The sequence below is a fragment of the Protopterus annectens genome, chromosome 2.part2 (assembly GCF_019279795.1).
Source record: "Protopterus annectens isolate FY-2018-M chromosome 2.part2, PAN1.0, whole genome shotgun sequence".
Classification (NCBI taxonomy): Eukaryota; Metazoa; Chordata; order Ceratodontiformes; family Protopteridae; genus Protopterus; species Protopterus annectens.
The window spans coordinates 424189674-424210945 of NC_056730.1; the positions used below are offsets into that span (position 1 = coordinate 424189674).

General features: G+C 43.7%; 1 protein-coding gene across 1 annotated transcript in view; it reads left to right on the top strand.

Annotated features, from left to right (window-relative positions):
- TNPO1 (transportin 1) overlaps positions 1–21272 on the top strand; it is a 3819238-nt gene that overhangs the window by 1797433 nt on the left and 2000533 nt on the right. The window contains exon 11 of the mRNA XM_044064437.1: positions 4690–4842. Coding sequence (XP_043920372.1) covers positions 4690–4842 — 153 coding nt within the window. The remainder of the gene's footprint in view (positions 1–4689; positions 4843–21272) is intronic.

The window sequence follows — 21272 nt, forward strand, 5'->3', positions numbered from 1 at the left end:
GCAGCATGGCTAATCCTGTAATCATACAGATGACACCTCTCAGTAAAGCTGTGATGGATGTCATTTTGGAAGCCAGAAGGCTTAGTACTAGAAAATCTTATGCTGACAAATGGAAGAGATTCTGTGCTTGGAATCAAGCACAAGGAACTGATACAGCAGAACCACATATTCCTCAGATATTACAGTACTTAACTGAGATGCTTGACAAAGGCCTATCTTTTTCATCAATCAAAATCCATGCCTCTGCCATTTCGGCTCATTACAATACAGAGCCACCAATCTTTCTCATCCTTTACTAAAGCAGTATCTTAGAGGAGCCAAAAAATTTAAGGCCTCCTAGAAGATCACCATTACCTGCATGGGACTTCAATTATGTGTTGGAAAATCTCACCCTGCCTCCATCTGAACCAGCTGCTACCGCTGATATAAAGTTCTTATCATGGAAGACAGCTCTGCTACTAACCATTACTTAAGCAAGAAGAGTTTCAGAGCTACAGGCCCTCATGGCTGTAGAGCCTTTTATCATATTTTACCCAGCCAGGGTGTCTCTGAGGACAAATCCTACTTTTATGCCTAAGGACGTTTCCAATGTGGCTCTTAACCAAACAATTCATCTGCCAACTTTTTATCCAAATCCGAAGAACAAAGGGGAGAGAATTCTGCATTCCTTGGACGTACACAGACAGCTAAGATTCTACTTGAGCAGGACTAAAGCTCTAAGAAAAACTGAGCAATTACTAGTGTCATATGCTGCAGGATCAGAAGGAAAGGCTATTTCAAAGCAGACAGTTTCAAAGTGGATAAGCCATTGCATCCATTTCTGCTACTTACACCATGGCAAATCTGTGCCCAAGGGCATTAGGTCTCACTCCACCAGGGCTGCAGCTACTTCAACAGCCTTTCTCAGAGGAGTACCAACCAAGGACATTCTAGAGGCTGCTACTTGCAGTTCTGTTCACACCTTTACAAAGCATTACCATTTGCCGCTCTACTCGAAGTCCAGGGCAGGCTTTGCCACTGCAGTGCTGCAGGGCCTTATAGCCTCACCTAATGCTGTTTAGCTGCAGCCTCCCAACCATAACTTTGGGATTCTACCCAAATGTAATGACTGCAACAGTGAAACACGAAGAACATAGTACAGTTGTGTACACTTACCATAAATGTAAATGTTAGAGTGTATTCACTGTTGCAGTCTAGGTTACCCTCCCGCCATCCCCGTCATTCTACAGTTTATCTTATCTTCTACAACCTATGTAGTGTATTTGCTTGTAGAGGAAGGTAACGTTTATATTGATCCATATATATATATATATATATATATATATATATATATATATATATATATATATCTTTAGAATACTGCTACCTTTTTGCGGGCACCTGACGGCGGCAATAAAAACTAAAGAAAATGGCGTTTGCTGCATGTTTTATACCCCTGACGTCATGGAAGAGAAGACAGCAACCGACGCAGGACGCAAGACTTTGGAATTCAGGCCGACTGAGGGCAACCTGCCAGCAGATTACCCAAATGTAATGACTGCAACAGTGAATACACTCGAACATCTACATTTATGGTAAGTGTACACAACTGTACTTTTGCCTGGTCTGTCTAAGTTGCGAAATACATAGAAAGACTATACCATTGTCATTTTATTGGCCTTAGTTAATTTTGTCTTTTCTGTGCTGTTAGTAATTTTGAGCATTTGCATGGTTTAGCAGTGCCCTGTACAGTAGCAAACACCTAGAAAGAACGGTTCATAAAGCTGTACCCTGTAAAGCAGCAATATAGCGCAATTACCTTATGTACCAGCAAGCTTAGAGCAGCTTGATGGGAGTCATCTGGCAATATCCACAGATTTAGTTGAATTTGAGATTATGTAAACATTAAAGTTAGTGGAGTTTTGTACTGTTTAGCATAATCTGCTCCAGTAAAGCATGCTTAATAGCCTTCTAACCCCAACATACCATCCCATTGTAGCTCATAAATCAAAGGACTGGACAGTATGGGTATGCAATTATTTTCTTCTGTGTAGCCTGCTTGGTGGATATGGGCATCTTGAGATAATATGGCAGTTGCAATATGTGTACAGACAGCCACTTAATCTTTAAAATAGCAGAAACAATATTCAAGAGGTGTAGTTGGAGAATGACACTGGAGGCTAAACTCTCAGATACAAGTGCACATCAGTTTGCCAAAACCATGCACAAATATACCCACTTCGAATAGTATACAAAGTACACACACAAAGTTCTGTATGCTGAGGCACTTAAAAACAGTCTTCCTAAAAACAAAGATTGTTTAGATCACCCGTTGTCAGATGATGAGCTGGAGTTCCTCCAAGTGCAGCTCACCATAGACAAAATTCTTTACCATATCATAGACAGCTATAGGTCACCCCCCATGTCCCAAGAAAATCGCAGTGCATACAAGGACCTGCTGGAGACATTTTCCATCCAACTTGACACCCTACTTATGGGAGACTTAGTTATTCCTCTGTAGACTGGAAACCCTACACAGCCTCAAATCTACAGGCACAGAGATTCCTGGACTTTGTAAATAAAAACACCCTTGACAAAATAGCGAATACACATACTAGAGTCTCCGACATACTGGACCTCACGCTTTCAAATATTAGAGAATGCTGTAGCAATCACCCCCACAAATGTCTCATCCTCCCAGGTAGAGTCCGACCATAAAGCTGTCTCTTTCAAAATCAACTCCCATCAGCCCATTAAAACCAGTAGCAGTGAGGAACCATTCCAAGGCAGATTACCTTTTTATTAAGTTATGCATCATCAAAATTCAGTGCCCCTCCAAACCCACAGAACACAGCAGCCCATACCGAATTGCTTTCAGAAACTCTCTGCAACCGTGTAAGTGGCTGCATAGAGGCTGTTGCATCTACCAGAAATAAGCCCAGTATTAGCACTTGAAGCAAACCACTATGATGGCATCCCAAATTAAACAGGATATACAACAAAAGGGAAAAAAAGTTACAGTAAAAAATCAGGAAGGGTAATTCCCATAAAAACAAACTCATCAAAGTAAGGTAACTAAAGAGGGCTAATTAGGTCAAACAAAGCCAAGTTTGAGGTTAAGATAGCTTCCCAGGAAAAAGATGGCCATAAGGTGTTCTACAGCTGTTTCTGCTGAATTGGTGGTTAATGGTGCTACATTCATTGAGCCTGGCAGTATAGCAAACCTGTTAGCAGACAAATTCAGTTCCAACTTTACCCCCTTTCACCTCAAACATCCTCTTAAAAATACCCTCAAATGTAACCCCTCCATGTACTGGCTGCGGCTGCACTCACTAAAGCCAAGAACACGGTCTCTGTGGGTGCCAGTAACATTCCAGGATGCTTCCCAAATAGTTCAAAATATGACTTAGCAAGACTCCTGGAGTTATTTAACTATAGTCTTAAAACAGGCTTTGTGCTACATAAATTAGAAGACTACAACAGTCATTCCCTTTATAAGGGGGGGGGGGTCTTCAACAGATCCTGGAAACTACAGACCCCATTAGTCTATTTTTATTTGCAAAGCCATGGAAAGAGTTATCATGGAAATTGTCAGCAAGGACATAGGGGACTTCCAGACTGGATCCAGCCCAGTTTGACTTTGTCAAAAGAAGGTCATGCTTTACTGATTCTGGTGGACCTTGAAAAGATCACTAAGGCAATGAATGAGGGGAAGATAGCGCATACTGCCTACCTAGATCTGACTAAAACATTTGATGCAATACCACACTCGAACATCATTAACAAACTAATGGAACTACGTATAAACCCATTTATAGCACAGTGGCTAGCTACCTGGCTCACTGATAAGGACCTTGGGCATTAGAATCATTGAGACCACCTCTGCAAAGAGGTTGGTCACCAGTGCAGTCCCCCATGGCTCTGTACTGAGTCCACTGCACTTTAGAATCTCCTTCTCGGATGTCAAAGCCAATGTTAGAGGCCTTTGGCTGACCAAATTCACAGATTGCAGTCAGCATGAGCCAGAGCAGGTGGGCTCATCCGACAAAACTAATCAGGCTTGCCAGTAACAGATGATATTACAAAAGTTGGCCCAAAGAGTAGTATCCCTTTATAGATGAACTGTTATGGCAAATCTCTCTTCATTTTCAGGGCTTCTCCTTTTTCCCCATTGGTAACTGCCGAGTTCCTCTTCTGTGGCACTGCAGTAGTATGCTTGAAGTACAGTGAAAGAGGTCTGATGAGTCCATAATGGAATATTATTCATCTGTAGTAATCTCGCTTTTGGCATCTTAGGTTTTCACTTTTGGCCATCCTTGCCTTACTTACAATACCTGAAATAGTTTTAAGGCCTTTGCTTTCAGACAGTTATGGAAGGCCTTGCCTTGTTGTTACCCTGAAGTTTAGTTTGAGATTCCTACCTTTTTTGCCAAGTGCCCTCTATTCCATCTGATGGCCACAGTTGCAAAAGTTTTTGAGATCCACTTGCTCTTAGTTGGAAGTATGTGATGCTGCACTTTAGTCATGTACCATATAATTATTCCTGGCAAAACTCGAGTTAGATTACTCTTACAGTATGCTTCTTTGTTTACAAACGAATGAATAAATTAGGAGTAATTTATGATTGTGAAGAGATTATGTAGAATTGAACCATTTGACATTCTGTTCATGTGGCTGTTGATAAATGTCTTTTTTTTTTTTTTTTAAAAGGGAAGTGCTCTGCGGCTGCACTTGATGTCCTTGCCAATGTATTCAGAGATGATCTGTTGCCACATGTTTTACCACTGTTGAAGGAGCTGCTTTTCCATGCTGAATGGGTAATCAAAGAGTCTGGTATCTTGGTTCTTGGAGCAATTGCTGAAGGTAAATTTGTTTTAACATTCATGGTGTTTGGGCGTACTGAAACTTAAGTGCATATAGCCTATTTGGAACCAGTGTCAGCAGTGTTAAGAACTATATTCAGGCAATGATATTTCACTTTTCACTGTTTTTTAAGCAGCTTTATTGTATTATTACTTGTGACATAGGCTTACTTAATGTTAATATAAAAGTAATCAAACCATATTAACAGGTTTACATTTACAAACATTATACATAATATGTATTGTTAGATGTTCTTCTATTCGTATGCTACTGTATCCATAACATGAGGGAGTTTGCCTCTGGTTGACTCTTGTACATCCGGCCGTTATACAAAAGTTAGCTTCTGCTGCGAAGGTACGTGCAACGGCCCTCACCACTCAGCATATGTCGGTCATAAACTGATGTCTGTATAAAGCAGACATCAGCACACACCTACCTCAGAACATTTCTGCCTCCTGTGTGTGACTGCCTGCTCCAGTCATCGCTCGCTTGGAGAAGTGACTTTGTGCTTTTCAATGTTCAGATAAGTACACCATAGGGGTTTTTAATTACTTTTTGCTACTGTGTTGTGGGTTAATGTCAGGTAAAAAGGGGCAAGTGTCTGTGTGGAAGGCAGATTCTACATAAAGACTCACACAAGCTCTGCCTATTCTGTTTAGGTCAAGACCACAACCACACCTCTTGTAAAATCTGTCAGGCCTTTGTTCCCAAAACACTTAGGAGTCATCTTGCCACATTGAAATTATATCTAGAGAATCAGCACTTGAAACTCGTAGCCAAGTACATGGACCTGATGTTGGGGACCTCGCAAGAGCTTCCCGTAAAAAAGGCCAAGAAATCTTGGCCTGTTCCTACTGCTGCGCCCTCTGTTCTGACTGCACCTCTCGAGGCCGGTGAAGACCCATAGTCCGAGTGAGACTCTACAGACCTTCCACTGACTAGTACCCAGGTGGAAGCCATCAAAGAAGCTGCTAACACATCCCAGAAGGAGTTGCAGGTGTATGACTCGGCCGGGGGAGGGGCCAAACTCATAATTTCCGAGGGCCTACGTGGGGTTTCCCAAATGGTCGTCCGTGAAGATATTGTCTCTTGATATTGTGGAGTGCCAACTGGCGTTTTGCCCTCCTTCCTTGCACTGCATAACAGACACATCTATGTCAGATGCCCCTAAAAAGAAGCAAAAATCTAAACATATTCCTCCTTTTCAGTCGTCTGTACCGTCAGGCCAGGCGCCTGACTGGCAGGCCTTTACTCATGGTCTACTTGATGCCTTCCTTGGTTTACGCCAGGCCTCTGCACAGGCCCCTAAAGTTTCTACCCCTAAGGCAAAATAGTTACTGAAGTTTCCTCTGAAGAAGAGGATTATTCAGAGGATGAATCCCTGACTTACATATCTCAAATTGCCTCCACTCTGGGTATGCTTCCCCAGAGAATGATTCTAATGGTACAGATTCTCCAGGGGAAGGCGTTATCTTTGAGGAAACCAAAGTGCAATTGAAGGACTTTAAGTGGGACTCCAGTCAGGTTACTGAGACTCAAAAGAGGTGGTGTGACCTCTTACAAATGGAGTCCTCTAATCCTTCTGCAGATGTTCTTCGTGTTTCACTGTTGCAGTCATTACATTTGGGTTATCTGCTTGCAGGTAGCCCTCAGTCAGCTTGATTAACAAAGTCTTAGGTCCTGCGTCGTTTGCTGTCCCTTCTTCCATGACGTCAGGTCGTCAGGGGTATAAAACATGCAGCCGACGCCATTACGTCAGTCTTTCTTGCCGTGCGGTGCCCGAAGCAGAAGCAGATGTTCATCGTGTTTCACTGTTGCAGTCATTACAATTGGGTTATCCTGCTGGCAGGCTACCCGCAGTCAGCCTGAGTTCCAAAGTCTAGGTCCAGCGTCAGTTGCTGTTGCCTCCTCCCTGACGTCAATGTGCCAGGGGTATAAAAGATGCAGCCGACGCCATTTTCTTCAGTCTTTCTTGCCGCGCGGTGCCCGAAGCAAAAGCAGTTCACAAGTGCCGGTTGGCCGACTCCTGAGATTTTCAAATTCGAATTTCAGATCCGAAGTCTTCTGTAAAGCTAAGTACCCCATTGGGGAAACTTTTTTTCTTGCTCCAGACCGATGTCAGAAAAAGTTAATAATTGTATTTCTTGTGGGAAGCAAATACCTCATAAGGATTTTCATTCTTACTGTATTCCTTGCCTAGGCCCTGACCACAACGTTGCTAGTTGTCGGTTTTGTGCTAGATGTAACTAATGCACTATTAAACGTCGGTATTATTTTGCATTTCATTACTTTGGCAGAAGATTTAATTATATGATGCCGTCGGAACAGCTGACTACCAGAGTTTATAAAAAGCGCAAAGAAAAAGAAAAGGACAGGCATCCGAGATCCAAAACCGATGATGAGGCTTCCGCTAGGCCTGTCGCTGGTTCTCAGTGAGGCGCTTTCGCAGCCCCTGGCGCCCGCTACCTCAGAGCCATAGGTCGCTTCCGACTCCCACGTGGAACCGACTAGGCTGCTGGAAACTCAAGGTATTGGACACTCAGAAACTATTCCCTCAGATGGGTCCAGAGCCGCTGAGCAGGCATTGGCTTCTGAGGGTGTTTTCAGGCCTACACAGTTGTATGGAAACCAACTTCAGCTTCAAAGGCAAAGACTAAAGCTGCTTTAAAGACAAAGAAACAAGTACAGCATTCTCCTGGACAAGCCTCCATGCCTAAAAAACAGATGCTTAAAATGGCCGAAGACCTAATTACTTTGATCAGGGGTTCCCATCCCCCTTCTGATAAGAGGCCTAGGCAAGAGATAGAATATGAATCTTCAGATCAGGTTTCCATTTCCTCTGATTCCTCTTCTGAACAGGAATATTCTTTTCCTCCCTATGAGGATTCTGATGCTGAAGAATCTATCCCTTCAGCCTCTCCTCCTGAGGATTATTCTTTTGGGGAGATTCTGCATACTATGAGGGAGCATTTCCACTGGGAGAGCCAAGATTACTCAGAATCCAAGAAAAGGCTCAGAGACTTCCTTTTATTACCTCAGCACAGGCCCCTTGCTATTCCTCCTGTTTTAGACATTGTAGATGATGTATTTTCAGAGTCGGGTCTGTCTCCTGACTCTTTACCGCCAGCTCCTGTTAAGCCAGACAGATACTACAGTGTTCCTGATTCACATAAATTTCTTTATAAAAACCCTGCTGCTGACCCAGAAACTATATCTCAGGGTCCCAAAGGGGTCAAGGCTTCCACTGCAAAAAACCCTATTCCCTCTGATAGGGATTCAAGGGCCTTGGACAGATGGGGGAAAAAGATTTATGCTTCTGCTACCTTGGCTGTAAGAGCTTTAAATTGTCAAGTTTCATATGCTTAAATATCAGCAATATCTTATGTCACTGCTTAAACAGAAAATGTTGACAAATTCAGAATATGCAGAAAACAAAGAACTGCATGATTTATTGCATGCAGCTGAACAAGTGGGAAAGCATACTTTGCAATGTGGTTTTGATTCTCTAGAGGCCTCCTGCAGGGCCACTGTTACGGGCTCTGTCATTAGGAGGCATGCTTGATTAAAAGAACAGAATCTGCCCGATCATGTTAAAGCAAAACTATTAGATGCTCCATTACAGCATGATACCTTGTTTGGTGTTAAAGCAGAGGTGTTGAAGAAAATGGAGGACAAAACTAAATCTATGCAAACAGTCAAGGATTTCTTACAGGTACAGTCTCCCAGATTTAGCAGGAACTGGCCTACAAAGAATTGGTCCTTTCCAGTGTCAGACAGGCCAGAAAGAGGCAGATACAGACGCCCCAGAGGCAGATCACAGCCCCAAGGCTCATACAGGCCTAAACAATGGGGTGCTTCTACCTCCAAAAGCAGAGAGGAAAATTCACAGCCATACAGGAAACAGTCTCAATGACTTTCCCCTGCCAGCACCAAGCACTTATCTTCTGGCAGCTCCTTTGGGGGGGAAACTAGCACTGACACATGATCACCCAGGATAAGTGGGTCTTAAATATCGTTTCACAAGGCTACATGTTCCACTTTCACACCCTGCCAAGGCCAAACGGTATGCCAGACCCTGCCACGCAGTCAATGGGCAGAGGCACAAAAACAAGTTTCATCCCTCACGGACATGAGGGCCATTCAGCAAGTGCCACAGCAAAAGCAGGGACTAGGATTTTACTCAAGGCTATTCTTGGTGCCCAGAAAGGACAAAGCCTGGAGGCCAATACTGGACCTGTCTATCCTAAACACATTTCTGTATATTCCAAAATTCAAAATGTTAACTCTGCAGCAGCTTCTGCCCATGCTGGGCAAGAAGGCTTGGCTTGTGACTTCAGACCTAAAAGAGGCATACCTGCATGTCCCAATCAGACAGTCATGCAGAAGATACCTCAGATTTATTGCTGGCTCAGTGCACTACCAATTCTCTGCACTGCCCTTTGGCTTATCTACTGCACCCAGGGTCTTCACAAAATGCCTGGCACCAGTAATTGCATTCTGCAGACAAAGAGGAATACAAATATATCCTTACTTGGACGACTGCCTTATTCAAGCTGAGAACAAGGACATTCTACTACAGTATCTGGCATTTGTAAAAAGATTACTAACAGGTCTAGGGTACACAGTAAACGAAAATAAATCAAAACTCGTACTCTCTCAAGAGATAATATTCCCGGGTGCAAGCTTAAATACAACTGCCCAGATGGCTTATCTCACGCCAGACAAACAGACAACTGACTACTTATTTCAGAATGTTGGCAACAAAGACCCAGTTATCTGCAAGAAACATTCTGCAGGCTTTGGGCTTCTTGGCATCCAGCATTCTGCTAATTCCATATGCAAGACTGCATATGAGGAAACTTCAATGGTATCTAAAATGTGCTTTGGACTCAACATTGCCACAGCCTGGAAACAATAATTACCCTCATTCCCTGCCTGCAACAGGAGTTTCGATGGTGGGCAAAGGCCTGTCACCACAACACGGGACAGCCATTCACCTTACCCACAGCTAGGCAGACATTAACAACAGATGCATCGGATTATGCCTGGGGGGCCCATATGGCAGGAAGATGTATTCAGGCCACATGGTCCGCAAGTCAAATGCATGTACATATCAATCAAAAAGACATGCTAGCAGTTCAAAATGCCCTGACAGCCTTCAAGGATCTAGTTCATCCAGGACAACTACTGATAAAGACTGACAATACTACAGTCATGTGGTACATAAACAAGCAAGGAGGCACACATTCCTACCCCCTCTGCAGACTAGCCATGAACTTGGGGAACCAGGCCACATGCTCAGGCCTCTATGCCTAAAAAACAAATGATAAGAATGACTGAAGATCTAATAACTCTAATCAGGGGTAGCCAACCTCCCCCAATTCTAAGAGGCCTAGGACTGAAGTTGATTATGAATCTTCTGATCAGGATTCTGTTGTTTTTGTTTCTTCTGATGATCTGGATTTGCCCTTATCTACTTATGAAGATTCTGATGCAGAGGACTCCATTCCTTGTGCTTCCCCTCCTGAGGATTTTTCTTTTGGGCAAACCTTACGTACTCTAAGGGAGCATTTCCACTGGGAAAGCCAGGATTTTTCTGATTCAAAAAAGAGGCTTAGGGGTTTCCTTCTCCTACCTCAGTATAGGCCTTCAGCTATTCCTCCTGTACTAGACATTGTTGATGCTTTTTTGGAATCTCGTGTGGCCCCTGATACCCTGCCTCCTGCTCCCAGAAAACCCGACAGATACTACAGAGTCCCTAAGTCCCACAAGTTCCTTTTTAAAAATCCTATTGCAGATCCAGGAACTGATACACAGGGGCCCAAGGGCATTAAGGCTTCTACTGCTAAAAATCCAACCCCTTCTGATAGAGACCCCAGGGCGCTGGATAGATGGGGTAAGAAGATTTACACTTCTGCAACCTTGGCCATTAGGGCTTTAAACTGCCAGTTTCATATGTGTATCAGCAATATGTTATTGGACTGCTTAAACAGAAAATGATGTTGATTCCTGACTGTGTGGAAAATAAAGAATTACAGGATTTAATGCATTCTGTTGAACAAGTTGGAAAACATACTTTGCAATGTGGTTTTGATTCATTAGAGGCCTCTTGCAGGGCCGCTGTTAACTGGGTCTGTGCTCAGAAGGCATGCTTGGCTTAAGGAGCGATCTTTGCCTGATTATGTTAAAGCTAAATTTGTTGGATGCTCCTTTAAATCAGGACCACCTGTTTGGCAACAAGGCTGGGGAAGTTCTTAAAAAGATGGAAGATAAAGCTAAATCTATGCAAACTGTGAAAGATTTTTTACAAGTTCAGCCTCCTAGATTTAGTAGGCACTGGCCCTCTAAGAATTGGTCCTTTCCATCCCCTTCCAGGTCTTCTCAAGCCAAACCCAGACACAGCAAAAACCCCAGGTTTCAGTCCCAGGGGACACACAGAACTAAGCAGTGGGGGGGCCTCCACTTCCAAATCTGGGAATAATAAGACACCCCCTATGGTAAACTGTCTCAATGACTTCCTTTTAAAATTTCCAAGCACTTTGGGGGGAAAGATTGCTCTTCATGCAAAGAATTGGGAGCTCATTACCCAAGACAAATGGGTTTTAAATATAGTGTCCCAGGGATACAGATTTCACTTCCACACGTTGCCAGCACCATGCGGGTGGCCGGACCTACCCCTAAATCAGTGGGCACAGTCCCCAAAACAAGTACTTTCTCTCTTAAGCACTGGTACTAGAAGAGAAAAAGGGACAAGGTTTCTACTCGAGAATTTTCCTGGTACCCAGAAATGACAATTCATGGCGTCCTATCTTGGACCTGTCTACTCTAAACACCTTTTTGGAGATTCCAAAATTCAAGATGCTGACTCTTCACCAATTACTTCCTATGCTAGGCAAAGATGCCTGGTTGGCAACAATTGATTTAAAAGAGGCATACCTGCACATCCCAATCAGAGAATCTTGCAGAATATACCTATGCTTCAAAGCAGGCTACACGAACTGTCAGTTCTCTGCATTGCCCTTTGGCTTATCTACTGCACCCAGGGTATTCACAAAGTGCCTAGCTCCAGTGATTGCAATTTGCAAGCAAAGAAATATTCAAATATACCCATACCTGGACGATTGTCTAATTCAGGCAGAAAGCCAGGACATACTTTTGAATCATCTGGCCTTTGTACAAAGGGTTCTAACTTGTCTGGGGTACACTATAAACTAAAAAGAAATCACACCTGGTACCCTGTCAACAAATTATATTCCTGGGAGCAAGCTTGAATGCAACTTCCCAGATGGCTTACCTCACGCCAGAGAAACAAATTCATTTGACAACCTACTTCATACAGGTTGCCACAAAAACCCTGCTATCTGCAAGACAAATACTGCAAGCCTTGGGTTTCATGGCCTCCTGCATTCTTCTAATTCCATATGCAAAACTGCATATGAGGAAACTACAGTGGTATCTAAAAAGCCTGTGGTGTCAATATTCTCAAGACCTAGAAACAATGATTCCTTTCATACCTTGCCTTCTCCTAGAGTTCCTTTGGTGGGCAGAGGCCTGCCACCAAAACAAAGGACTACCTTTCACACCACCCCCTGCCACCCAAACCCTAACAACAGACGCATCAGACTATGCATGGGGGGCTCACCTGGCAGGGAAGTGCATTCAGGGCAAGTGGAACCCAAGTCAAATGCACCTGCATATCAGTCAGAAAGAAATGTTAGCTGTACAGAATGCTCTGACAGCCTTCAAGGACCACATTCTTCTAGGACAACTAATAGTAAAGATGGACAACACCACTGTACGTGGTACATAAACAAGCAGGGTGGTACACATTCTTACCCCCCTCTGCAGACTAGCCATGGCATTGTGGAACACAGCCTTGAGCTACCAAGTGCACCTACAAGCTCAGTTCCTGCCAGGAAAATTAAATACACTAGCAGACGGACTAAGCAGAAAACTCATGGACCCGCATGAGTGGAAACTGGAACCAAGTATTTTCAACATGTTGACAAGCAAATGGGGGAGCCCAGATATAGACCTGTTTGCCTCTCCCCAGAACTCCCAGTTGGACAAATTTTGCACAAGGACTCGCCACAAACACAACTGGAAAGTGGATGCTCTGTCCTTCAGCTGGAAAAACATATCAGTCTATGCCTTCCCCCCTCTGCCTCTGCTCTCCAAAGTACTACTAAAAATCAAACAGGACAAACCAAGGATGATTTTGATTGCTCCAGACTGGCCGCTCCAACACTGGTACCCCCTCCTGCGCAGTGCGTCACGGTTATCTCCATGGCACCTGCAGACCCCTTTCCTGCTGTCTCAGCAGGAGAACCAGATTCTGCACCCTCAGCTTCTAACACTGAACCTTGCAGCCTGGCTAATTACTTAATCTATCCTTTACCATCTCTCAGCAAACCTGTGATGGATATCATTTTAGAGGCAAGGAGGCCTAGTACTAGCAAATCTTATGCGGAGAAATGGAAAAGATTCTGTGCCTGGAACCAGTCTCAAGGGATGAGCACAGCAGCGCCCAGTTTACCTCATATTTTACAATACTTAACTGAGATGCTTCACAAGTACCTGTCTTTTTTCTCCATTAATATCCACGCCTCAGCCATTTCAGCTCATTGTAACACAGAACCTCACCTCTTCTCTCATCCACTGCTCAAGCAGTACCTCCGAAGGGCCAAAAATTTGAGACCACCCTTGAGAGCTCCAACCCCAGCCTGGGACCTTAACTTTGTCTTGGATAAACTCACTCTACCTCCTTTCAAGCCAGCTGCTACTGCAGACTTAAAATTTCTTTCTTGGAAAACAACTTTCCTTTTAGCAATCACTTCAGCTATAGAAGGGTATCTGAATTACAGGCCCTTATGGCAGTGGAGCCTTTCATCATCTTTCATGCGGACAGGATGTCCCTCAGAACTAATCCATCCTTCATGCCCAAGGTGGTATACAGTGTGGCTCTTAATCAGTCCATTCATTTGCCAACCTTCTTTCCCAATGCACAGAATAAAGGGGAACGGATACTGCATTCCTTAGATGTGCAGAGGCAACTTAGATTCTACTTGGACAGGACTAAACCTCAAAGGAAATCTGAAAAACTGCTGGTGGCATTTGCTGCAGGGGCAGAGGGGAAGGCTCTTTCAAAGCAATCCATTTCTAAATGGGTAAGCCATTGCATTCATTTCTGCTGTAAGCACCATTGAAAACCTATCCCCCAGGGGATCAGACCTCACTCCACCAGGGCTGCATCTACCTCTACAGCCTTTGTCAGAGGTGGCCCTACCAAGGACATCCTAGAAACTGCTACCTGGAGTTCTGTACATACCTTCCCCAAGCATTACCACTTGCCAATTTTTTCGAAATCCAGAGCTGGCTTTGCCACTGCAGTCTTGCAGGGCCTTATAGCTGGTCCTAATGCTATCTAATTACCTCCTCCCATCCTTAGCTTTGGGAATCTACCCAAATTTGATGACTGCAGCAGTGAAACACGAAGAACATAGTACAGTTGTGTACACTTACCATAAATGTAGATGTTCGAGTGTATTCACTGTTGCAGTCCTGGTTACCCTCCCTCCAGCCCCCCTGACTTCTATTGAGTATACCTCTATTCTTGTTTGCTATGCTTAAAGCTTTTTGGTGTATTTGCTTTTTTTTTGGAGGTGGGGCATCTGACATCTGAGGCAAGAAAAACTGATGTAATGGCGTCGGCTGCATGCTTTATACCCCTGACTACCTGACGTCATGGAAGCTGAGACAGCATCCGACGCAGGACCCAAGACTTTGATAATCAGGCCGACTGAGGGCTACTACAAGCAGATAACCCAAATGTGATAACTGCAGCAGTGAATACACTCGAACATCTACATTTATGATGTGTACACAACTGTACTTTCTGAAGCTAGATATTTGAGGGATATCAGTTTTTTGCCTGAGTATATAAGTGAGGAAGTGATCACTTATTTCCTCAGATTGGGTGACTGCTTTATACATTTGGGGATGGTGGTTTATGAGAATACAGTCTAGTATACTTTCTTTGATGTTGGGCTTACTAATTCTAGTGGTGGAGGACATGACCTGGGTGAAGCCATATAAATTTATGTGGGTGGTAGGGACGTCTGAGGAACAGATGTTCCAGTCAGTATTAAAATCTCCAAGAACAATAGTTTCTTGTGGGCAGTTTATGGACAGCCATTGTAGGATGTCCTCTAGGACAAGATTCTGTTCCTCACATCCTATTTCCAGGAGATTCTCCCTCTCCAAGCCCAGTCAGCGAGACAGATGTTCTTCGTGTTTCACTGTTGCAGTCATTACATTTGGGTAATCTGCTGGCAGGTTGCTCTGTCGGCCTGAATTCCAAAGTCTTGGGTCCTGCGTCGGTTGCTGTCTCCTCTTCCATGACGTCAGGTTGTCAGGGGTATAAAACATGCAGCCGACGCCATTTTCTTTAGTTTTTCTTGCCCCCGATGTCAGGTGTCCGAAGCAGAAGCATTTTTGCAAGTGCTGGCCGGCCGACTACTGAAAAATTGAGTTCGAGTTTCAGAACCAAAGTCTTCACTAAAGCTAAGTACCCCGTTGGGGAAACTTTTTTCTTGCTTTTTACCAATGTCAGAAAAAGTTAATATTTGTATTACTTGTGGGAAGCAAATACCTCATAAGGATTTCCATTTATACTGTATTCCTTGCCTAGGCCCTGATCACAACGTGCCTGGTTGTCGGTTTTGTGCTAGATTTAATCAACGCACTATTAAGCATAAGTATATTTTTGCATCAAAGTATTCTGGAAACAGATTTAACTACCCAGAAATGTCGTCGATAGCAATCCGACTACCAGAGTACATAAAAAACGGAAGCAAAAGGACAGAGAAAGGCAGTCAAGATCCAAAACCGACGACAAAGCTTCTCCTAAGCTGGTCGTCGGTTCGCCGGTACTCATTGAGGAGCTTTCGCAACCCCTGATACCCGCTACCTTCGAGTCGCAGGCCTCTACTGACACACATGTGGAGTCAGGTATGCCACAATATACTCAAGGTATTGGACCGACGGATGTATCTCCCTCGGATGCGTCCAGAGCCGCTGAGCAGGCACCGGCTTCTGAGGGTGTATTCAGACCTCATCATTTGTATATCAAACCGACGACAGCTGAAAAACCAAAGACAAAAGCAACTTTTAAAAGTAAAAAACCGACACATGAGCCACGTGCATAGGCCTCTATGCCTAAAAAACAGATGATCAAAATGGCTGAAGACCTTATTACCTTGATCAGGAGTTCCAATCCCCCTCCAGATAAGCAGCCTAGGCAAGACACTGATTATGAATCTTCAGATCAGGTTTCTATTTCTTCTGATTCCTCTTCTGATCAGGAATTGTCTATACCTCCCTATGAGGATTCTGATGCTGAGGAGTCTATTCCTTCTGCATCTCCTCCTGAGGATTATTCATTTGGAGAAATCGTGCATACTTTGAGGGAGTATTTTCACTGGGAGAGTCAAGATTTCTCAGAATCAAAAAAGAGGCTGAGAGATTTCCTCCTCCTCCCTCAGCACAAACCTTTAGCCATCCCCCTGTTTTAGACATTGTGGATGATGTGTTTTCAGAGTCAAGCTTGACCCCTGACTCCTTACCTCCAGTTCCCTCTAAGCCTGACAAATACTACAGGGTACCTGACTCTCATAAATATTTATTTAGAAACCCTGCTGCTGATCCTGAAACTATTTCACAGGGTCCAAAGGGAGTTTAAGGCATCAACAGCAAAACACCCTACACCCTCTGACAGAGATTCAAGAGCACTAGACAGATGGGTAAAAAAGGTTTATACATCTGCAACCTTGGCAATCGGGGCCTTAAACTGTCAATTTCATATGATTAAGTACCAACAACATGTTATGGGATTGCTGAAACAGAAAATTATGTTGATTTCAGAATGTGCAGAAAATAAAGAATTGCAGGAATTAATGCATGCAGCTGAGCAAGTTGGAAAGCATACTTTGCAATGTGTTTTTGATTCTTTAGAGGCCTCCTGCAGGGCCGCAGTTACTGGATCTGTGATTAGGAGGCATGCCTGGTTAAATGAACAAAATTTACCTGATCATGTTAAAGCTAAATTGCTAGATGCACCTTTACAGCATGATTCTTCGTTCGGTGTTAAGGCAGAAGAGGTTCTAACGAAAATGGAAGACAAAGCTAAGTCTATGCAAACTGATAAAGACTTCTTACAAGTGCAGCCACCAAGATTCAGTAGACACTGGCCTACAAAAAAATTGGTCCTTTCTTGTGTCAAGCAGAGCTCAAATGGGCAAATCCAGGTGCCCTAAGGGTTCCAGATACCAGGCACAATATTCATACAGGTCAAAGCAATGGGGAGTTTCCACCTCCAAATCTGGAGGAGATAAAGCACAAACCTACAGAAAGCAATCCCAATGACTTCCCTCTGCCTACACCAAGCACTTATCTTTTGGCAGCACCCATAGGGGGAAAATTAGCACTTTTTGCTCAAAATTGGCAGTTAATAACCCAGTACAAGTGGGTACTAAACATTGTATCACAGGGATACAGATTCCATTTCCACACTCTGCCAGTGGCAAATGGTTGTCCAGATCTGCCAAAAAATCAATGGGCAGAGGCACAGAAACAGGTTACGCCCCTCATGGATATGGAGGCCATTCAGGCAGTACCAGAACAGGAAAAAGGACAAGGTTTTTACTCAAGACTGTTCTTGGTACCCATAAAGGACAAGGCCTGGTGGCCAATACTGGAATTATTGATTTTGAACACATACCTGGACATTCCAAAATGCAAAATGCTGACTTTGCAGCAGCTTCTGCCCATGCTGAGCAAAAATGCTTGGCTGGTGACTTTAGACCTAAAAGAGGCATACCTGCATGTCCCAATAAGACAATCATGCAGAAGATACCTCCGATTCAAGGCTGGCTTAATATATTACCAATTCTCTGCACTGCCCTTTGGCTTATCTACTGCGCCCAGGGTCTTTACAAATATATCCTTACTTGGACGACTGTCTCATTCAAGCAGAGAACAAAGACACTCTTCTTCGACACCTGGCGTTTGTGAGAAGGCTTCTAACATGCCTAGGATACACAATAAATGAAAAGAAATCAAAACTGGTACCCTCTCAAAAGGTAACATTCCTGGGTGCAAGCTTAGATGCAACTGCCCAGATAGCTTACCTGACGCCAGACAAGCAAAGGCAACTGACTACTTATTTCAAACTGATGGCAACAAAGACCCAGTCTTCTGCAAGACAAATTGTGCAGGCTCTGGACTTAATGGCATCCTGCATCCTACTAATTCCCTATGCAAGACTGCATATGAGGAAACTTCAGTGGTACCTAAGAAGTTTATGGAGTCAACATTCACACAGTTTGGAAACAATGATTCCTCTCATTCCCTGCCTGCAGCAAGAGTTTCTATGGTGGGCAAAGGAATGTCACCAAAACATGGGACTGCCCTTCATTCTACCCCCTGCCAGCGAAACCTTAACAACAGACTCATCAGATTATGCCTGGGGGGCCAACATGGCAGGAAGATGCATTCGGGGCTTATGGGCACCAAAGCAAATGCATCTGCATATGAACCAGAAAGAGATGCTAGCTGTTCAAAATGCCCTAACAGCCTTCAAGGACTTACTTCATCCAGGGCAACTACTGATAGACAACACCACAGTCATGTGGTACATAAACAAGCAAGGGGGCACACACTCATACCCCCTTTGCAGATTAACCATGGCACTGTGGGACACAGCTTTGACCTACCAAATATATCTTCAAGCTCAATTCCTGCCAGGAAAACAAAACACTCTGGCAGACGATTTAAGCAGAAACCTTATGGATCCTTGGGAACTAAATCCACAAGTCTTCAGCATGATAACAGAGAAATGGGGCAGCCCAGACATAGACCTATTTGCTTCTCAAAATTATCAATTGAAAAGATTCTGCACAAGGACTTATCACAGACAAGCATGGAAAGTGGACGCCCTATCCTTCAGTTGGAAAAAACTATTTGTTTACGCCTTTCCTCCTCTGCCTCTTCTACCAAAGGTCCTCCTGAAAGTCAGACAAGAGAAGCCAAAGATGATATTAATTGCCCCCGACTGGCCCCGCCAATACTGGTACCCAATCCTAAGGAACTTGTCTCAATACCCAGCTTGGACGTTGACTCAAAGACCACAACTACTTTCCCAGCAAAACAATCAGATCCTGCACAATCAACTACAGACTCTGAACCTGGCAGCATGGCTAATCATGTAGTCATACAAACAACACCGCTCAGTAAAGCTGTGATGGATGTCATTCTGGAAGCCAGAAGGCCTAGTACTAGAAAATCTTATGCTGACAAATGAAAGAGATTATGTGCTTGGAATCAATCACAAGGAACTGATACAGCAGAACCAAATATTCCTCAGATATTACAATACTTAACTGAGATACTTGACAAAGGCCTATCTTTCTCATCAATCAAAATCCACACCTCTGCCATTTCGGCTCATTACAATACAGAGCCACCAATCTCTCATCCTTTACTAAAGCAGTGTCATAGAGGAGCCAAAAATTCCTAGAAGATCACCATTACCTGCATGGGACCTCAGTTATGTGTTGGAAAAGCTCACCCTGCCTCCATTTGAGCCAGCTGCTACCGCTGATCTAAAGTTCTTATCATGGAAAACAGCTATGCTGCTAGCTATTACTTCAGCAAGAAGAGTTTCAGAGCTACAGGTGTAGAGCCTTTTTTCATATTTTACCCAGACAGGGTGTCTCTGAGGACAAATCCTACTTTTATGCCTAAGGTGGTATCCAGTGTGGCCCGTAACCAAACAAGTCATCTGACAACTTTCTATCCAAATCCGCAGAACAGGGGGGAGAGAATTCTGCATTCATTGGACGTACACAGACAGCTAAGATTCTACTTGAGCAGGACTAAGGCTCTAAGAAAGACTGAGCAATTGCTAGTCTCATATGCTGCAGGATCAGAAGGCAAGGCTATTTCAAAGCAGACAATTTCAAAGTGGATAAGCCACTCCATCCGTTTCTGCTACTTACACCATGGTAAACCTGTGCCCAAGGGTATTAGGTCTCATTCCACCAGAGCTGCAGCTACTTCAGCAGCCTTTTTCAGAGGAGTACCAACCAATGACATTCTAGAGGCTGCTACTTGGAGTTCTGTTCACACCTTTACAAAGCATTACCATTTGCTTCTCTACTCTTAAGTCCAGGGCAGGCTTTGCCACTGCAGTGCTGCAGGTCCTTATAGCCACACCAAATGCTGTTTAGCTCCAGCCTCCCAACCATAGCTTTGGGATTCTACCCAAATGTAATGACTGCAATAGTGAAACACGAAGAACATAGTACAGTTGTGTACACATGTAGATGTTGGAGTGTATTCACTGTTGCAGTCCAGGTTATCCTCCCTCCATCCCCCTGTCATTCTGAAATTTATCTTTCCTTCTCTGTCCTCTACAACCTATATGGTGTATTTGCTTGTAGATGAAGGTTAAGTTTATATTGCTGCATGTCTATATATATATATATATATATATATATATATATATATATATATATATATATATATATATATATATATATATATATATATATATATATATATATATATAATTTTGCTACCTTTTTGGGGGTAACTGACATCGGGGGCAAGAAAAACTAAAGAAAATGCCGTCGGATGCATGTTTTATACTCAACGACCTGACTTCATGGAAGAGAAGACAGCAACCGACGCAGGACCCAAGACTTTGGAATTCAGGCCGACTGAGGGCAACTTGCCAGCAGATTACCCAAATGTAATGACTGCAACAGTGAATACACTCGAACATCTACATTTATGGTACGTGTACACAACTGTACTTTTCTCTGGCTGCTGGGATTAATGGCCTCCGCCATTCCCATGGTACCTTTAGAAAGAAAGAGCAAGTACCGTTGGAATTTCGTCATGTAGACCTCAGGTAGACCTTTTTACCTCTCCCATGAACAGACAACTCCCAGCCTTCTGCACCAGGATATCCTCTCCCAGGGCATAGGGGGTGGATGCTCTTTCTTTCCCTTGGAATGGGATGTTTGCTTATGCATTCCCCCTTTCCCTCTCTTACAAAAAGTTCTGCTGAAGATTCAGAGAGAACAGTCTCAAATCTTGTTGCTTGACCCCCTTTTTGCCAAGGCAGCACTGTTTCCCCCACTATATCATCTTGCCAAAGGTAATCACCACAAACTACCCTACAGGGTGGACCTGCTCACACAGGAGAAGTAAGCAGTCATACACCCGGAACCTTACAGTGTGGATGATAGGGCATTGATTCCCTTCAGACACCTTTATACTGAAGGCATGTTTCAGGTTCTGAAGGAGGCCAGAAATCCCACTACCAGTAAATCCGATCTATCCAAGTGAAAAAGGTTTATTGTTTG